The 17,996-nt window shown below is 37.0% G+C and overlaps 1 protein-coding gene across 2 annotated transcripts in view; it reads right to left on the bottom strand.

The window, feature by feature from the left end:
- Positions 1–17,996, bottom strand: part of EXOC4 (exocyst complex component 4) — a 632,532-nt gene that overhangs the window by 445,130 nt on the left and 169,406 nt on the right. For both annotated transcript variants that reach the window (XM_016148762.2, XM_016148763.2), the window contains exons 8-9: positions 11,179–11,324; positions 6,830–6,918 (exon numbers count right to left, since the gene is read on the bottom strand). In XM_016148762.2, the coding sequence (XP_016004248.1) occupies positions 6,830–6,918; positions 11,179–11,324 (235 nt within the window). The remainder of the gene's footprint in view (positions 1–6,829; positions 6,919–11,178; positions 11,325–17,996) is intronic.

The following is a 17,996-nucleotide window of genomic DNA, read 5'->3' on the forward strand; positions in this document are numbered from 1 at the left end:
TTCTAGACATCATATTATGTGTTATGTGCACGTTTAAATCAATTTCTTCTGAATTTTGATAAGATCACTTCAGAAAAGATTTTCTCTATTAGCATTACTGAAAGGACCCAACCTTCATTTTGAAAATGTAAAATCACCTTATGAATTGTGCCTTATTGATACGATAATAATAAACTTGTTATTTAGCATTCTTATCAGTTTCTAATATTAACTTACTATATACCATAAATATTTGTAGTCTTCCTCTATTTTCTAAAAAAGCTCAAGTCAGAATTAGTTACATTATATAAAGTACAAGAGTTGCCAAAAATATAATTTTTCATGGTCCTAAAGAAAGTCTTTAAAAAAAATGACCAAAGTTGTTATTTTTACATTAAAAATTTAATGTGAACCAAATATTAGAAGTTAACTTTTAGAATTTTCTGTTAACTTCGTGTTAAAAGTTTTAGCTGTTATTTTGTCATACTTTTTTCAAAAAAAAAATAACAAGTATAATATAAACAATGAAAAATCCATGCGTGCCATTTAAAACTCAAATACATACCTCATTTAACAGCATCCCCTCTTTTCCCATATCTGTATGGATTAAGGAATAAGTAGGTAGAACAAAAGTTTTTTTTTTTTTTTTTTTTAATAAGGTTGTATGTCATTGACTAGCTCTGCGTGATGACCAAGGATTATTTCTCAAGAGTGAAGGTCTTACTAGGCTTTATTAAGGCTTTGTGATAGCTATTTTACACTCTCAAGTTCCATTTTCTTGTGACCTCCAGGCTCTTCCACACGATGCAGCTGCCACGGGTAGAGAGGATGTTATATGAACTGGAATTATTCAGAAAAATAAATCCACTTTATGTAAATGAAATCCACAAAGAACCTTTTTAAATAAAATAAATATCTACATTGCACAGGTTAAAGCTAAGGAGTGATATACTCAATGACAATCTTGGTATAAGAATACTTTCATTTTCCAAAATGTTTGAAGTAATGCATTGGTCTGTTCATCACCTGAGGAAAGTATATTTGACTTACTACTTCTAAGGGATAAAAAAAAAATCAGCATTTATAAAAATTGTGTTATAATTTCATTATAGCGCAAATCTTACATCTAAGTAAATTAAGAGCAGTCTTTTAAAAAGGATATAAATATACAAAAGAAAGGAGAATCAATTCTTACACACTATATTACAACCTAAAAAGAGATAGCTATGAACGATTAAGGTTATTTTAAAATAATTAGATTATTTTGAAATTAAAAAACATTTTTCCATATACCCTGTATATTGTTATTAACAAAGACGTCAAACAAAATTTAAAAGACTACAAAGGATTTTCTAATCAAATTTAAGGATATAAAGCTTTATGAGCACTTCTTATATTTAAGGATGTGGAACAAATATGACATTAGTGTAAAATTGCTATATCTCACTTCAGCTAAAACGTCCCTGATAATGTGTGCACAAATGAAATCTTGCTTGAAATGCTCCATTATAGAACAGCCTGCTATTTAAAAGACTCCTATCATATATCCTGTGTAAAAAGGATAATCAACTCATAGTTAATCTATTTCAAATATTGCCTTACCTTAAGGCAAGGAACCTCCAAACAGATTAATTACATACAATATCTTTAAGTATCCACAACGCCAATCACCAACAACCCATTAGAGAGGAAAACAGAAAATTCAGGTCAGTTCAGCTTAAGAGCCCAGTTTTTCCCCTGATGCCAGTACTTCCATATTTACGATATAAAGCAAATCCTCTTAGCGAAGTCAATTCTCAAGTGGTTGGAGCTTCTCAGAATATTTTAATGTCAGGGATATAAAAATGCCACTCATTAAACTAATAGAAATAAAAGTGGCACTCTTAAGGTAATGTTATTGAGGACATACAGAAGTACTAAGTAGCCCCAAGACAGAAAAGAAATTGTAATCGAAACTGAGTATACATTTTTACTTGGATCAATGCCAAATAATGTTCTCTATCCATTCATGACATGAGCTTTATTATCTTTGAAAATGACCAAAGACAAGTCACAGGACTCCGATTCTGATTATTAAAGTTCCCACGAGGGTTTCTCAAATAAGTGGGCTCATATCTACAAATAAGGAGGTACTGAGGATAGAGGCCTCCATCATATATGTTTTAAATGCCTAATGCAAGCCAAGCATTGTCCTAGACACTGGCATGCACTAATGAATGGATGAGGCTTGCATTCTGGGTATTCTGAGGGAAGAGTAGAAATTTAACAATTTAATAAGAAATGTCCATGTTGAGAAAAATATTATAAGAAAAACGAAAACACGTTATGATAAAGAATGACAGGATGGGGGTAGGGACTGGAATGCTGGAAGAGGTCAAGGAACAACAATGAGATCTGGGCAGAAGATCTAGAGCTCGAAGTATCTACGCCTTGGCACTAAGCGAAGCTTGGTTTTGGCTGAGATCGCCTGGGTAAGAGTGATCCCAGGAAGCATCCCAGGACGAAACCATAAGACACTTCAGAGAGAGCCTGAAAAGACCCAGAAAAAAACATGAGGAGGAGGAAAGAGCAACAGCTGCTGAAAGGTCAAGCGTGATGAACACAGGAAGACGAACACTGAGCCTGCCAAGATGGAGGTCGCAGTGACGTCGAGGAGAGCCAACTCAATGAAACGGTGGGAGGGGAGGGAAAAAATGAGAGACAAACAAGGGGACGCGCTTCTCATAATTCCACAGTGATAAAGTTTTTAAAGCCCCGTTCTAATATAAATTAGATTAAAACAGCTATCCTAATTTCTCCAGAGTTTTAATATCGAACTGATAACAGCTTTATTTTCCAAGGAGGAAACTGAGGCACAGTGAGACTGAATAACCTAAGAGCTTATTTTGGTTGCGAGCAGCACTATTTTTTTTTTTAACCCTCATGAGAATGTGTTCATCAGTTACCTTTTTCTCCTGAAGAATCACGCATTAAATGTGAGAAGCTGTACTCAAACTAAATGTTCATTAAAACTAATATCTTTCTAACCTACAACACCGCTGTCTAAGCAATACAATGAAGCAATAGAGAGGCTCAAAACAACAGGAAGTCGATGATTAACGTAGACACATACACAAGTTAGATTTCCACCTGTTATCACACACAATTTGAAACAGCATCCCCACCTCTTCAGCTCAATTGCCAACAGCAGACTATATAACGAACCATCTGTACCATAACAGTTAGAGCCAATTGAGATGGGTTGATGATACCAAAGAAATCTTTTTTTTCCATTCTATTTTCCCCTTGGGTGTTGCTGGGTTGAGTAACATTTTTAATTGCATGATAAAATGAAAATGCTGGCAGGAATTTAACTTTTGTAAAATTGGAGCTTTTTAATGTTACTTTGATGGTCTTTTCTGGTGGATTTCTTTACTGCTTTCCCTGCAACAGAAGGAAAAGTTGACCCGATGAACCAAACCACTGGGAAGCAGATGTGTGGCGTTAATAGACAAAGATCTTCTGCCAGTCTCTTATGATTTGACTGAACTATTCAATTATGCTTTTTCAAGGATATGCTGAAATGCAGATCCCTCTATGGTCCTTGGAATAGTCAGATGAACAGAATAACTGAGAAAAATGGTCATTTTTTAAATGGAAAATAGGTGTGATTTGACCCCTTTTTCTTACTGAAATATTAAAAGCATTAATATGAAAGAAACTTTTGTTCCTGAATGAAATACCATCAAATTTTTACAAAAACTGGTCAGCTGATCTATTCTCTCACCAACCATGTGATGCGTCAGCTCAATTATTTTTTAACGATTATTATGAGCATGATATGTTTGCTAACTACATTCGCCCTGGTAATCAGAGATAATTTTCCTATTTTGTTGAACTCTAGTAAGTACAATAGACTACTGCTTGCAAGTTCCATATTTCAATTAACTTTTTCACAGATGGAAAAGTTCCTAGTTAGATTATAGTGATTCTTCAATTAACCAGTCTCACAGAACTAAATTCCTCTGTAACTTAGTTGGATTTTAAAATAGTTTTCAATTACACACAGTAGTATTGTCCTAGGCCAGACTCCAGGGCAACATTTCTATTTAATGACGCTATGCATAGCTGCAGGGAACAACAACAACAAAATATCTGCACAAAAATTTATAGTCTCTACTCCTTAAGCTTAAAAACTAATAAAACCTATGAAACTGATAATGGCTGTCAGTAGCCCCGTCTCCTCTGGGCCCTTTCCAGTCAATGGCAAGCTCCTTCCTCAGCTGCCCTCATTTACTCTGTCACTGAGTCAGTATTTACTAAATATTTACTAAACCAGGCGCTGTGCTAAGCACAGGACATAAAATAGTATTTCCTTCATGGAGTTTAGAGTTTTGTGGCGGACTTCAAAACGAGTGAGCCTTAATCCACAATTCAGTATAGAAAGTGCTCAGAAACAGAACACTAAAAGGTGTGAGAGAGACAGACAGACAGACAGTGTATGTAGTAGGTTAGGGAAAGGAGGGACAAACAGGGAAGGCTCATCGGAATGAGTAAGAAATCAATTTAAGATGGAAAGCTGAATAGGATTCAGCCAGACAGAGACAAACAGAATGTATATGAAAACTCTGAACAGTCAGTACCTGTAATAATATTTGAGAAGAAGGCGGCAAAACAAATCTACTACACATCGCACTTTTCTAAACAGTGTTCATAGCTTAACTCACCTAACTTTCACAACAACCTCATGAGACAGGTATTGCTATTTTTATCACCATTTAGAGATAAGAAAACAGAGGCACAGAGGCTAGTAAATAGGAAGCTAGATTTTAAATGTAGGCAACCTGGTCCCAGAATCCTCTGCTCTGTGCTATACTGTCTCTCGAGAAATCCCAGACAACCGAGGGTGGACAGCCACTGAAAATCATTCCACGTGGCTGAAGCACAGAACGCTTTCTATTCTTACTATCCAACAAGAAAGAGTCTAGCATCAGTCATTTATCCTCGTTGACTAATCATGCCTGAATCAGAGTGACAAGCTTCATTGCTTAGGTGGTCTTCCACTAATTATGTGGCCGGCTTTTCACCTTAAGCGTCAACAGCAGGGCTCCGCTGTGGTACAGAATGTCGACAGCAGGGAAGGCTGTGTGTGTCAGGAGCTGGGGGGGGCGGGTGCAGGAACTCTCTGTACTTTCCGCACAATTTTGGTGTGAACCTAAAACTAGTTTAAAAATCTAAGCTAATTAATAAAAAATTAAATGATCACGATTCCAGATTTAAAAAAAAAATTAAAAGTCTTCTTTGTCCCCATTAAAGGAATTTCAAATACTAGAAGGCAGGTAGAGAGAAAAATGAAGGTAAATTTAAACTACTCCTTTAGCCAACACCGGAATTAACGTTAGACACTCTGAGTATTATGAGAGATACGTCTAGCCGTGGTATGGCCTGAGTGGCAGTCTGAGGACGTGTGTTCCACCACTGCCGTCTCCTTACACGGGTCGCGGTCCGCCCTATACTCCAGGGAGACAGCGGCCCGCCTCCCCCACCCCCCACTCCCTGCAGAGCGTGTCACTCCTCCATGTGCTCCAGCTCGCTCTGTACTCCTGCACTGTTTTCCAGAACGGACAGCAACACTAATATGAAACAGACCGGTGGTGGGTTAACCTCCTCTTCCTTATATCCTCCATCATATTTCTAGGCTTTTACTTATGGTAACTATATACATGAGCTATGGAATTATTGCCCTGATATACCTATGAGAGAGCATAGCAGGATCTTTAGGAAAAATTATAGATATTTAGATTAATGAAGGTAAACACAGGAATGACTGGGCAATATAGTCTTTAAGTCCAAAAACACTAGCTGGTTACTTCATAATATTTTGACATAGAACTATGATGAGTCTTAAAAACTAAATATTTAATTGTATAAGCTAGTCATCTTAAAATATTCCAAGTGTTTCCAATGCATCAAAACATTGAAAATGTTCTTATTCATCCCTGAGAGAGCCTACAGTTCTAAAATAATCTAATAACCACTCCCTTCGCTCAACTCCTGTAGCAATTTTATGCATACCATCTATTTAGTTGATAGCATTCACTTGATATTGTTATTGGCTTCACACCTTACTTTTCATAACTAGATCTTAAGTCTTTATCTTTTATCCTTGTACTTGACTTCTACCCCTTCCAATGCCTAAGGTGTCTTGCACTTAGCAGATCCTAACAAATCTTTCTTGACTACATTTACCATGATTAGATCCTTTTTGTCACAGAAAGAAATGTTATTGGTCTGTTTTTTATTTCATTAAATTTATTTATAAGTTACTTTCTTAAGTATTGCCTTCTGCAGATTACAACTTTTTAGTAACCACATATGGGTATCAAATATTCTGTGTATCAAAGTCGTGGTTGATTAGAACGTACTGTTTAGAGGGATCTTTCTTCCCTTTAAATGACAGGGGCCTCATTTGCCTTTGTGCAAATCTCAGATACTCTTGACGTATTCCAGAAAGTACTGAAAATAGTAACAAAAAGTAACAGTGGCAGCCACTGAAGACTGGCATCACCCAGAATGGGACTAGACTCATGTCTGCCACCACCCTTAAAGCAAAAGAGAGACTGATTACATCTCTTTCTGCTTTGAGTTCCCACGTGAATGGTAGCAGATCTATTAATCCTGTGGCCACATAAATAATTTTAGCCGTTGGGCAGCAGATGCTGGAAAATGAGAGAAGAGACAGATTATCCAGTCTTTAAATCTTTGCTATTTTAAAAGAATCCTGTGAATGCAGACCTCAAATTCACATTCTGTAAACATTTCAGATCTTCCTCCAGAAAACTAATTTTTCCAGGGAAGTTCGGTCACCTACCCTGTAGTTCTCCACTCCGACTGTAGAGCTCCCTTCTCTGCTCTCGCAAATAGGCGCTCATGCTGATGGCATGGGAGGACGATTCGAACCTGCAGTGAAACGCACGGTGAACACAGGGTTAGGTGGTAACCACACAGGCGGCGTGTCTAGCTGCGTATTCTAATGTTCCATGACCTAGACATTCTGGCCATGCCACAACAGGGCCAGGATGGGCTGCCACGGACCTTGATTATGAATGAGATTCTAGGCCAACACTCTTCCACAAAAGTATTTGGATCTTTTGCTCATTTTCTATTTCAACTGGTACAACTCCGATCAGTCACAACTTTCTTTTATCTCCAGATCCTTTGCCAGGATCCCTACGCACACATCAACAAAAGTAACTTATAGTCATTCTAATTTTGCTACTATCTGGCTCAAAGGCCATCAGTGACTGTCAGCTGTCACCACAGAAATCCTGGCTCCTCAAAGCAGACACCTTGTCTTTCTAACTCCTCCGGTTAGGGACTAGTACAAGAGGCATGCTAGAAATGCTGCTAACTGCACCAAAGGCAAGGCATTTATGGTCTCTACTTAAAAGTCCTAAAAATAATAGTTTCTAAAGAGCTGCCAGGGTTTTGACTGGCCACCTGCCACATAAAATGCTCTCGAATATACCAACCTATAGAATGTTTGTTCACATCTACCCAGAAATTGTTTCAGAGGTCAGAAACATGGGGGAAATCTCACAATCTAGAAAGGGTCTCTAAAAACCAAAATAAAAACAAAAGCAAATCACAGTCTTAAGAGGAACTTGTAGGTTTAAAAAAAAAATAAAAGTATAATTATATCAAACAGTAAATCCTGTGATGTGCTAAGAAATTCCATTTCAAACATGAGATCTTCGAAGTCAGAATAACAGGCCAACAGAAGAAATCCTTCTAAAATTTCTTCCACTAAGGGGTAAACAGTAACATAATGAAGGAACAACAGTGATAATGGAATAGGTTTCTGGCAACATTAAAGGAACACCATCATTCTCTTAACTGTGCCTTCTTTACCCATTCTCTGACAAGGGAGACGAATAATTAGATCAATGTCAGTCTGAGGGATACACTGGGTTACTTGATCCCTTCTCTGCACCCTGCCAAGAACTAAGAGGACACTGCAGCCAAAAGGAAGGCAAAGTCTGTGGCACTTAAAGTGCCACCTGCCAGTCGAGTACAGAAAAGAAGCCAATGACCTCCAAAAAGCATGCTGACAGCTATTGATCATAAATGACAAGGGGAAAAAAATAAACTCTTGAGAAAAGAATAGAGAGGAGCGCATTATACACTAAGAGAGAACTTAAACACACTTAATTAACCTTGACTAGGGGCAATTAAAGAGAGTAATAAAGTCCTTCATAGATGTGATAAAAACAGATTACAGCTCGCCAAAATCTTAATCCTTTATGACCTGATGTATTTTTGCTACTCAGGAATCCTTTTTATGTTTGGAACAAGTCACGATTGATATAACTTTACAGTAAATGAGGCACTGGAGATGATTCAGTCTCACCTCCTTATTTTATGGGCAAAGGCACTGAGGCCCCCCAGCTTACTAATGGTAGAACCAAGACTTAAAAAGGCAGATCTATAATAATGGCATAATTCTGTGTGGGTGATGAGTTTTTATTACTATGCAATAATAATAAAAGTATAACAATTAAGTTCACTTATTCGTTTTCAACAATTTATGTTTTCCAATACCACAATTTCGGGATTGCCTAAACGTTTGAAAAAGTATATGTGGTCTGAGATTGAAAGTTAGGGGTGATGGCTGACATCATGCAACCAAAAAACCAATATACCTAGATTTAGATTGGTGGGGTTAGACTGATGGGCGCAGGAGGGGGGTGGGGGGAAGGCCTAACGGGCAGCATCTGAGGCAGTCTTATCCTCTATCAACCACCCCTCCTGCCACCATCTTTCTTCCCTGCTGGCACAGCTCCCATTCTCTCTGGGTGTTCTGCTTCCTTGCTGCCTCTTCACTTAGTAATTCTTTTTTTTTCCTATGCTCAGGAAAAGTGGCTCCCCCTACAGCTCGTGTCACCAGAGATGAACCCTGACCGGATTAAGACAATCTCACTCATGGTCTACTTCCTTTTGCTAGTGGCTGGTTTAGGAATGGGCATAAAATTCAATTCTAGTTTTCCTGAGGAAAACCTGCAGAAGAGCTTTGTCACTGGCAGGAAAAATTAATGGATAAGTGATAATTATTAATTTAAAAAAAGGATCTGAAATGATATAGCCACTTAAACATGGTCTTCACGTTCCTAGGTATTTATCCAAATGAGTTGAAACATACATCTACACAAAAACCTGCCTAAGAATGTTGATAGCAGCTTTATGGAAGCAACCAAGGTGTGTTGCAATAGTTGAACGGTAAATCCCCACAGTGGAATATTATTACTCAGTGATACTAGAAGATGACCTATCAAGCCACAAAAGACAGGACGGAACCTCTAGTGTATATTGCTATGTGAAAGAAGCCAGTCTGTACAACTTCATATTGTACAATTCTGACCATAAGACATTCTGCAAAAGGCAAACTAAAGAAACAGTCAAAAGATAGGGGTTCAGGGAGCAGGGAAAAGAAGGAGGAATGAACAAGCAAAAAATAGGATGTTTAAGGCAGTGAAACTATTCTGTGTGAGGCTCTAAAGGTGGGTATGTGACATCATACATTTCTCAAAACTCACAGAACTGTACAACACAGAGTGTAAACAATGAGCTTCAGCTAAGAATGATGTGTGAATATCAGCTCAGCACTTGTAACAAATGCACCACATTCATACCAGATGTTATTAATAGAGGAAGCTGTGGGAGCAGGGAACGTAAGGGCGCTCTTTGTATTAAGTGTTTGATTTTCCCAAAACTGCTATAAAAAATAAAGCCTACTAATTAAAATAACAGATTTACAGGAAGACTCACACCCTATTTTCCTTGGCATCACCACTTTACTGGCGTGGAAATGAAGCAGAGCAATGGAAAGGGCTTGATCCTTGCTGATAATCTCTCTACTGGTGAACTAAGGAACCGTCTACAACCACTGTGTGAGACGATAACTGTCCTGTGGTTCATCTGGGGTTCTACGTTACTTGCAAACTAAAGCATTCTTACTGACACTGCATCTAACCTGAATAAAACTGGGGGTGGGGGCGGAGAACATTCTGTTCAATAAACAGAATCAATTTTATTCCACTGTGGGCACAGTAAATCTCTTCTCTAGACCACAGGATAAATAAACTGTTGAAACTTCCTTAATGATTAAAAATTCTATGAATCCATAATTTAAAAAAAAAAAATTCTCCAAAGTGAATCAATAAAAGATACCGGAGCCTCAAACTATTCGAAAAACTGTGATGATACTTCTGTAGTCACTTTACATGCTTAGATTTACAGATACAAGTTTTTAAATATCTATTAACTTCTAAAAGAACACACAGATCTGTCAAGATTGCAATCCTGAATCTAACGCTTGCTAGCTATGTAAACTTATATAAGTTACTGAACCTCTCTTTTGCTTCAATTTTTTTTTTACACATACAAAGAAAGATCAAAAATAGAACCTACACCTATTGGGTCTTAATGAGTAAATGAGATAATCCATGAAAATGACTTAATGCCTCAGCTAGCACTTAGTAAGGGCTCAGTAAGCATTAATCAGAACTCCAGCTGCTAAAATTTGATGTAATCTGAATAATGTATAATTGAGATTATTTTGAGGAATTTATCTACCATAGTGCCTGATACATAGTTAGCACTCAGCAGTAGCTATTTTTATTATTGTTGTTATTATTAAAGTTACATTAACTATTAGCTGTTACCAAGTGATATACACTTAGGATACGTGGCCTAGTGGGGTTAGTAATTAGAAAAAAAATTTCCAGATTGTTCCCTTGTTAAATCAAATAAAACCCAATACTACGTAGCCTGAGAGATTTACATAACTTTATTAACAAAGGTTGTTTCTTGACACTTGGGGTTTTACAAAGACTGAAATATTACATTTCCTTTCATTTCATATAAATTCCCCAGATATAACTAGAGAGTTTCATTTCCCCTCATTTTATATAAAATTCTCTAGAAACAAATTCCCACAACTCTTTTAAAAAGTTCTAGATAGTCCATTAACCATATTCCAAAATAGCCAGTTGCCCTGGCAGAAAACAAAAGTACAAAAACCTGGAGATATAGTCACTTCCTATAAATTATTTCGAATCAACTTTAACTAGGTAAAGTAATGGCCACCAATAAAGTAGAAAGTCATCCTACACGGATCTAACACTTTGACACCTGCCATCTCACCAACAGGGAGATACTTACTTGAAAAGAGAATTTTTTGGCCTTTGAGGTTTCTTCTTGGCAAAAAAGGCTGCAAACTCTCGTCCAGTGCTGGCATAACTCAGTTGAGCTGATGGTTCAGAGGCCGTACGAGTATTTTTCATATCCAAGTACTCAGTCAACAGCATCTGTACAATCAGATAAGCAGTTTAATACACACATTTACGACATGCTATTAGGAAAAGCAATTGTAAACCACAAAAACCTAATTCTAAAACCTTATCCTTCCTTGGCATGCAGAAGTATATTAACCTGGCTATTCGTATTCCTAGTGGTAGATCTGAGGAAAGATTCATTATAGCCAGAAAGTCATCTATTTTCTGCCTAGGAACAGGGTGTGGTGCGCATCTGAACATGGAAGAGAACATTTTTATCAGGGGTCTACTACATGCCAGGTACTATGCTGAGTTAATGTTCTCCTTGAGCCATAATTTAATCCTCATTATTTCAAATTACACCAGCATCAGCTACAATGCCAAAATATTTACTGAGGGCTTACTAGGTTGCAGGGAAGGAGCAAATCCATTTAGATGTATTATCTCCATCATATAAATTCTCGGATTATAGAGAAGGAAATGAGGCCCAGGAGAAGGTTCAGGGGTTGCGGAATGCACCCTAGGCACTGGTCTCAGGCCCACGCCCTCTCACTACCTCTAATAGCACAGAGGGCAAGTGCTCTAACCAACCGCTCAGAGGATTCCTGGGCCACAGCAGGCCAAGATGTCCTGACCTGCAAATAATTTCTAGGGCCACTACCTACCTTAAGAGCTTTGAAACAATAAAACACCTTTTTTTAATATATATATAACTATTGCCAACAGGTCCTGCTTATAAAATCAATCCACATTAGAGCTTCAGGAAGTGTGGGCCTGGGCTAGAATCAACTGTCATCTGTGTATTTTCCAATCCAGTGTTCTGACAAGTTCCCAGTCTTGTGAAAGAAAATAGCAGGTCTGTAGTAGAAATCATCTCGGCTCCTAAGAGTATCTAACCTGCAACTAAAGTATATGAATTCATTTCCATAATCAGACACATTAAAAATTCTTAAGATACCCAAGTGGTAGAGTACATATATGCAATTCTACCCATAACTGAAATAAAAGCTTTTCAAAGACTCAAGGTCCATGCAATTATTCATTCATGTCCATATATATTCATTCATTCATTCATTCATTCAATGCAAGTTTAAAGACCATATTAAGCATTTTCGTCAAAAAAAAAAAATCTATAAAGCACCCTGTAAACATAATGTTGACCCTATGTAAGTTTTAAAGCAATTATGCCTCTAATATGAGCACATACACACTACTGAGCACTTAACAAATATCAGATATTTTAAAAACGTAATCTTCCTCAATCCTGAAATCTATGAAGGAGTTACGATCTGCATATTAGAGATTAAGAAACTGAGAACTAGTGGTATATATAAAGTAGCCAACATGCATTGGTGAGGACAGGAGTTAATAGGAAATCTCTGTATGTTCCCCTCAATCTTGCTGTGAATCTTAACCTGCTCTTAAAAAAAAAAATAAATAAAGTCTTACTTAAAAAAAATAAATAAATAAAAGAAGCATAACAGGCCAGGATTTCAACCCAGGTTCAGTTGACTCCAGAGCCTGTGTTCTTCCCCCATGGCACTCTATTCTTACTAAGAGCATAAAAACTGCCAATGAGAATGGCAGTAAATAAACTTTAATACATCTGCCCAAACTGCCCAATCATCAGAGAGAGTACTGAATTCGGTCTTTACTTTAGCAACTCAACTGAGGGACTCAATTTGTATATTTTTCACTGAGGCTAATAAAGTTTGCAGGCGTCTATAATCAAATTTGCAGGTTAGTAAAACAAGAACAGAATCATCAAATTGATATAACATAGAAAGATGTCTATAAATGCACTGGTTTCAATGGTTTTAATACCAAAATGACAGAGATAGTTCTACACTAAACCAAGTAATTCTTCTGAGGCGCTTACCTGTCCTCATCATAATTCAATGACTGGCCTTGTAAAATAAAATATTGACTGGCGAAGGCTTAACTAATCAGCATCCTTAAATCCCTGGTATTAAAGATTGTTATTCTTTTTCTCCAATTCAACAAAGTCTCCTCAATTATTACCTTTCGGCATTGTTATTCCATTCCTATCCACTGGCTTCTCCCTTTCTATCTTCAAACATGTGCTATTTCTACCCCTCAACAAAAATCTTGCTTTGATCCTCGTGACCTATCTAAAATCTTATTTCCCCTTTTGCCTTTAGGTTCCAAACTTCAAAACACAGCCTTCATATATATTATTTCCTTCACCGTGATATGATTTATTCCGGTTTTCTCTCTCAAGCTCCAGTCCCACATTTGTGACTGCTTGATACGGTCACATATTTCAACAATGAAAATCAACCCTAAATTCTGAAACCTAAATCCTCTTCCCAATACATCAGTAATTCCTTGTCTTTTTGTTGTTGCTGCTGCTGTTGTTAGTCGTTTCTTACTCTCACTGCTCTTCAGGTTTAAAACTTCGGAACCAGCTTTGGATACATTCCCTACCCCTTGTATCCATAAAATAATTGGTCTCCAAGTCTATTATTCTTTCTCAGCAATCCATCAGTTTGCCCCTTCCTGTCCGTTCTGACAGCCACCAACTTAGTTCGACTCACACAGCTGTTATTGAATTTCCTGACTCTCGTCTCTAGTCCTTCCCATGCGCCAACAGCGTGATCTTCCCAAAGCGCTGCTGCTGCCATCGCCGTAGGCTACTCATCTCATAATGCACGACCATCCCATCTCAGTGCACGTTTCTGATTGCGTTTCACTCTCCTCGCAGCGAACCCAACACTCCAACCAAAATCACCCACTTAGCTCTTCCCTGAACATGGCTGGGCCTTCTCATTTCTGGAATGCCCAACCTAGATTGTTCTCTCTCCTAAAATAAAAGGCTTAATAAACCCTCCCAAAAACAGTTCCACTGGTTTCTCTTCAATGGCTCTTTCCCAGGCTGCTCTAGGCCAGCCATCCTCTTTTCAGAACTCCTAAAATACCCGTTTTTACACACCATTAAATAAGTACTCGTCAAAAACCACTTGATACTAGCTATTATCTGATGAAAAGAAGCCTGACTTCCCCCAATTTACATGCTATAATCCTTAAAGCATTATATTTCTTTACTCCTACCCCAGAGCCTTGCAACATATCAGAGAATCAAAAAAAGTGACTCACTGAATTTTAAATAGTATGTAGTCAGAAGCCTTGAGATATATATATATATATATATATATATATATATATATATATATATATAAAATACAAATTAGAGATAGTCTTAAAAATAAAATGAGCCCTATAAATGAATCCTCAGTACAAACATCTTTAATAGAAATAAAATTAAAAAGGGGTAGGTGTGATTTTAATCATACGCTTTAGGTTGTTTATTTCTGTGATGTATTTGCTTCTTTTTCCTAATACTATTTCACCACCACATGGAAAATACTGCTTGAAAACAGGTAAAGTTGTATTTCAACACCCGAATTGGTAGAAGTGATTTTAAATATCTCAAATAAAAAACAAACAAATAAGCTCCTATTTCTAAGATGCTTGAAATCTGAATGAATTAGGCTAAATCTTCTACTACAGTCTTGACACAAATATTAGACATCTAGTATTAAAATATAATCAATCACGTAATTTCTTGGTGACTCTATATCACTGTGGATAATGTACTGCATCTTCCAAATCGTACATGAATATCCTAAGCATTCGCCTATAAGTGCCTGGGAAAAATCACTCAAGATTGGAATTCTGGGGCAAAGGGTGTTACACATAATATCAAATATATCCTGCCCATAGAAAATCTGCAGAAGATAAGTCTGTGTTCTTGCTGGCTCGAAATTCCTTCACATCTTAGACACTCATTTCTTTTCTAAATATCAGAAATTTCTATTTGTTATTGATCAAGAGTTCAAAACCTAAAAGTCAAAGTTTGTGGGTGAGTTTAACTTAAAAGGTAATAGTTTGTAAAACCAAAGTCAAGAAATATAAAAACACAGTTTTAAAGCACCTGAAACTTTGTATATCCCAGTGAGATCATGATTCACATATTTTTTGAATACCTAGTATGTTGGATGGTTCTGCAGTTGAAGCAAAGAAATATAATGCTTTAAAAAACATATGAATTAGGGTGGTCAGGTATCTCCTGATATAATACTTAATTAGTTGCTAAGATGCTAGTCCAAAATCTCATGATGCATAAAAGCAGGGCCATAATTTTGAGATTTATAACTTGATATAACATTGGTGACATCACTCATTTACCATTTAATCCTCTTTGACACATTACCTGTGTCTGCTTGTGTTTATACACAGAAATTTCTAAAAATAAATATGGAGGTTTCTGGCTTAAAATTGACACGTCCCCTTTCTTCGGCTTCTCTGTTTATCCAGGTAGTGACACACTGAAATGCCAGATGCTTCTAGGTACTTAATTTGGTAGGTAGATCCTTTCCAGAAACTTCCCAGCTTAGAAAACCCTCTCCTCATCTAAGAACTGACCCTGGTAGCCATTTTTTCCTGAGAATCTCCCCTCTTGGCAAGAAGCTATTCCACCAGGCGGACAGCCAGCCCTCAATGAGCCAATAAGATTCACTTTCCCAGGAAGATGTTGGTGGGATACAGTTTCTGCTGGTCAATAAGAGAGGAGATGGAAATTCTTTGGGGCAACCACCTTTAACTATGTGGATGGAAAATCAAAGAAATCCAATCTGCAGAGAGAGAAAATAAAGAATAAACTAGATAACCAGAGAGAGAGAAATGGACCCACAGGAGAGAAAGTGAAAGGTTGCAAACCTGTTTGTCATGGCTTTCTATGTCTCGACTCCAGTTGCTGATACGGTCTTAGATATTCTACCCTGGGTTCCACAATATATCCTTATGGCCTTTAGAATATTTTCCTTATTTTTCTTTATAATAGCTCAAATAGGTTTTTGTTTCTTCACTAACATACCTAAGGATAAATGAATAGGTACTAATATGCATTCAGGAACATTTATATCACAAATATGTCTTTGCAGAACCCTGATATCTCATGACAGCAGAAGTAGTGGAAACCAATTCTCCTGACTACTGACTTTAAATGTTTGATGATTTATATCAAAGCTGTACTGTATTTGTCCCCACTGATGAATCTGAACATTAGATTGCTTTTTTGTTAGGAGTAATAACAAAGTGGGAAAAAAAAAAAAACTCCCATTATGAACTCAGACTCAGTGTCTCTTGGGCAGTATCTTGAATGTGCCAGCATTAAATACTCTAATTTTCAATAATTTGTTCTTTTAAAATACAGATGCCCAGGAGTTCCAGACACAGTAAAGTAGCTTCCGGTGGACTAACCCACATATTGATAATAATTTTAAAAGCTGAAGAAACATATAGAAAATAAGAATTTGAAGGCCCTAGAGAGGAACCAAATTAGGCAGAAACTGGTGGCTGTAATCCCTGAAAAAAGAAAGGAAGCGCACAGGCGAGATCCTCTGCCTTTTCCCAGAGAGCACTTCCCAGGTGTCATGGAGCAAGGAAGGGTAGAACCCAAGCAGAAACTACTGTCTTACTAGACGGAGTTGATAAGGCCTAGGTACGCGGATAGAAGGATGCCGGCGATTTGAGAAATCAAGAGAAGGAGGAAGAGCAAAATCAGTAAAATACACCCATCTCAAACCATCACCTTGGTTCCAGAGAACATTACAACAGAGGTCAAAACAATGTACCAATATTTTTTAAATTAGGACCACCACTCGGAATTACTAAAAGCTATCAGATCTCCTCCATAGAGTTGCTAGTAAATGAAATATTAATGACAAAGAAAAAAAACAGAAAAGCTTATTTTTTGAATACAGCAGTCTCATTTCCCTAATGTATAAAGACTAAAATATTCTGCGGTAAAGGAAGCCAAAAGAAAAATAAACAATCATTTTGAAAATAGAATGGCTGCCTAATTATACCCATCGTCAATGGCAATTTTATAATTAACACCGCTATTAGCATGGTCTTGTGAATAGTTCTTTAGTGTTGAAAGTAAAACAAACCAAAAAAATTCTAAGAGTACACATGTATTTTTAGGTCCTGCATCAAATAAATACCTGACCAGCAAAGCCTCGAGAAAAGAACTCATGTTTAGATTTCTTCTCCCCATCTCAACAAAAGAACTTTTAACAAGGAAAACTCAGTTTTAATAGCTTTCAAGAGTTTTTTTTTTTAATTAAACATATTTAATACATAAAATATGCAAGTCATTGTGCTAGATATAAACACAGGACTCAAAAAAAATCCTCTAATATTAAAAGAAGTGAATTTTACTACATATAAATAAAAATTTTTTAATTAAAGCCAATCGATCCTTCCCTCATTTGTGTTTATCTAGTAACAGAAACACACAGGAAGGAGTGCAAGGCAAGGGAGAAAGTGGCAAACATCAGGACAAAGAAACTGATGTGAATATTTGTAGGACGAGATTGTTCCTACTTACGACAATGAGAACAAAATTTCAGGATCATGACTCTATAGGACATATAATCTTAAAATTAAAAAATAAGTTACAGAAGTAACAGCACAAAGAAAGAAACAGCGATGGGGAAATTCAGGGGATCATTAGTGAATGGCAAATAGCTCAGGTTAACATAAAAATGAAAACTGAGAGGTACATCTGGAAAGGTGGCAAATGAGCTAACGTATCAGGACCTTTAACGCCAGGTTCAGGTACTGGAGTTAAATACAAAATGACAAGGCAATAACAAGTTTTGAATAGGTAAATAAAAT

The sequence above is a fragment of the Rousettus aegyptiacus genome, unplaced genomic scaffold (assembly GCF_014176215.1).
Source record: "Rousettus aegyptiacus isolate mRouAeg1 unplaced genomic scaffold, mRouAeg1.p scaffold_m13_p_13, whole genome shotgun sequence".
In the NCBI taxonomy this organism is placed as follows: Eukaryota; Metazoa; Chordata; class Mammalia; order Chiroptera; family Pteropodidae; genus Rousettus; species Rousettus aegyptiacus.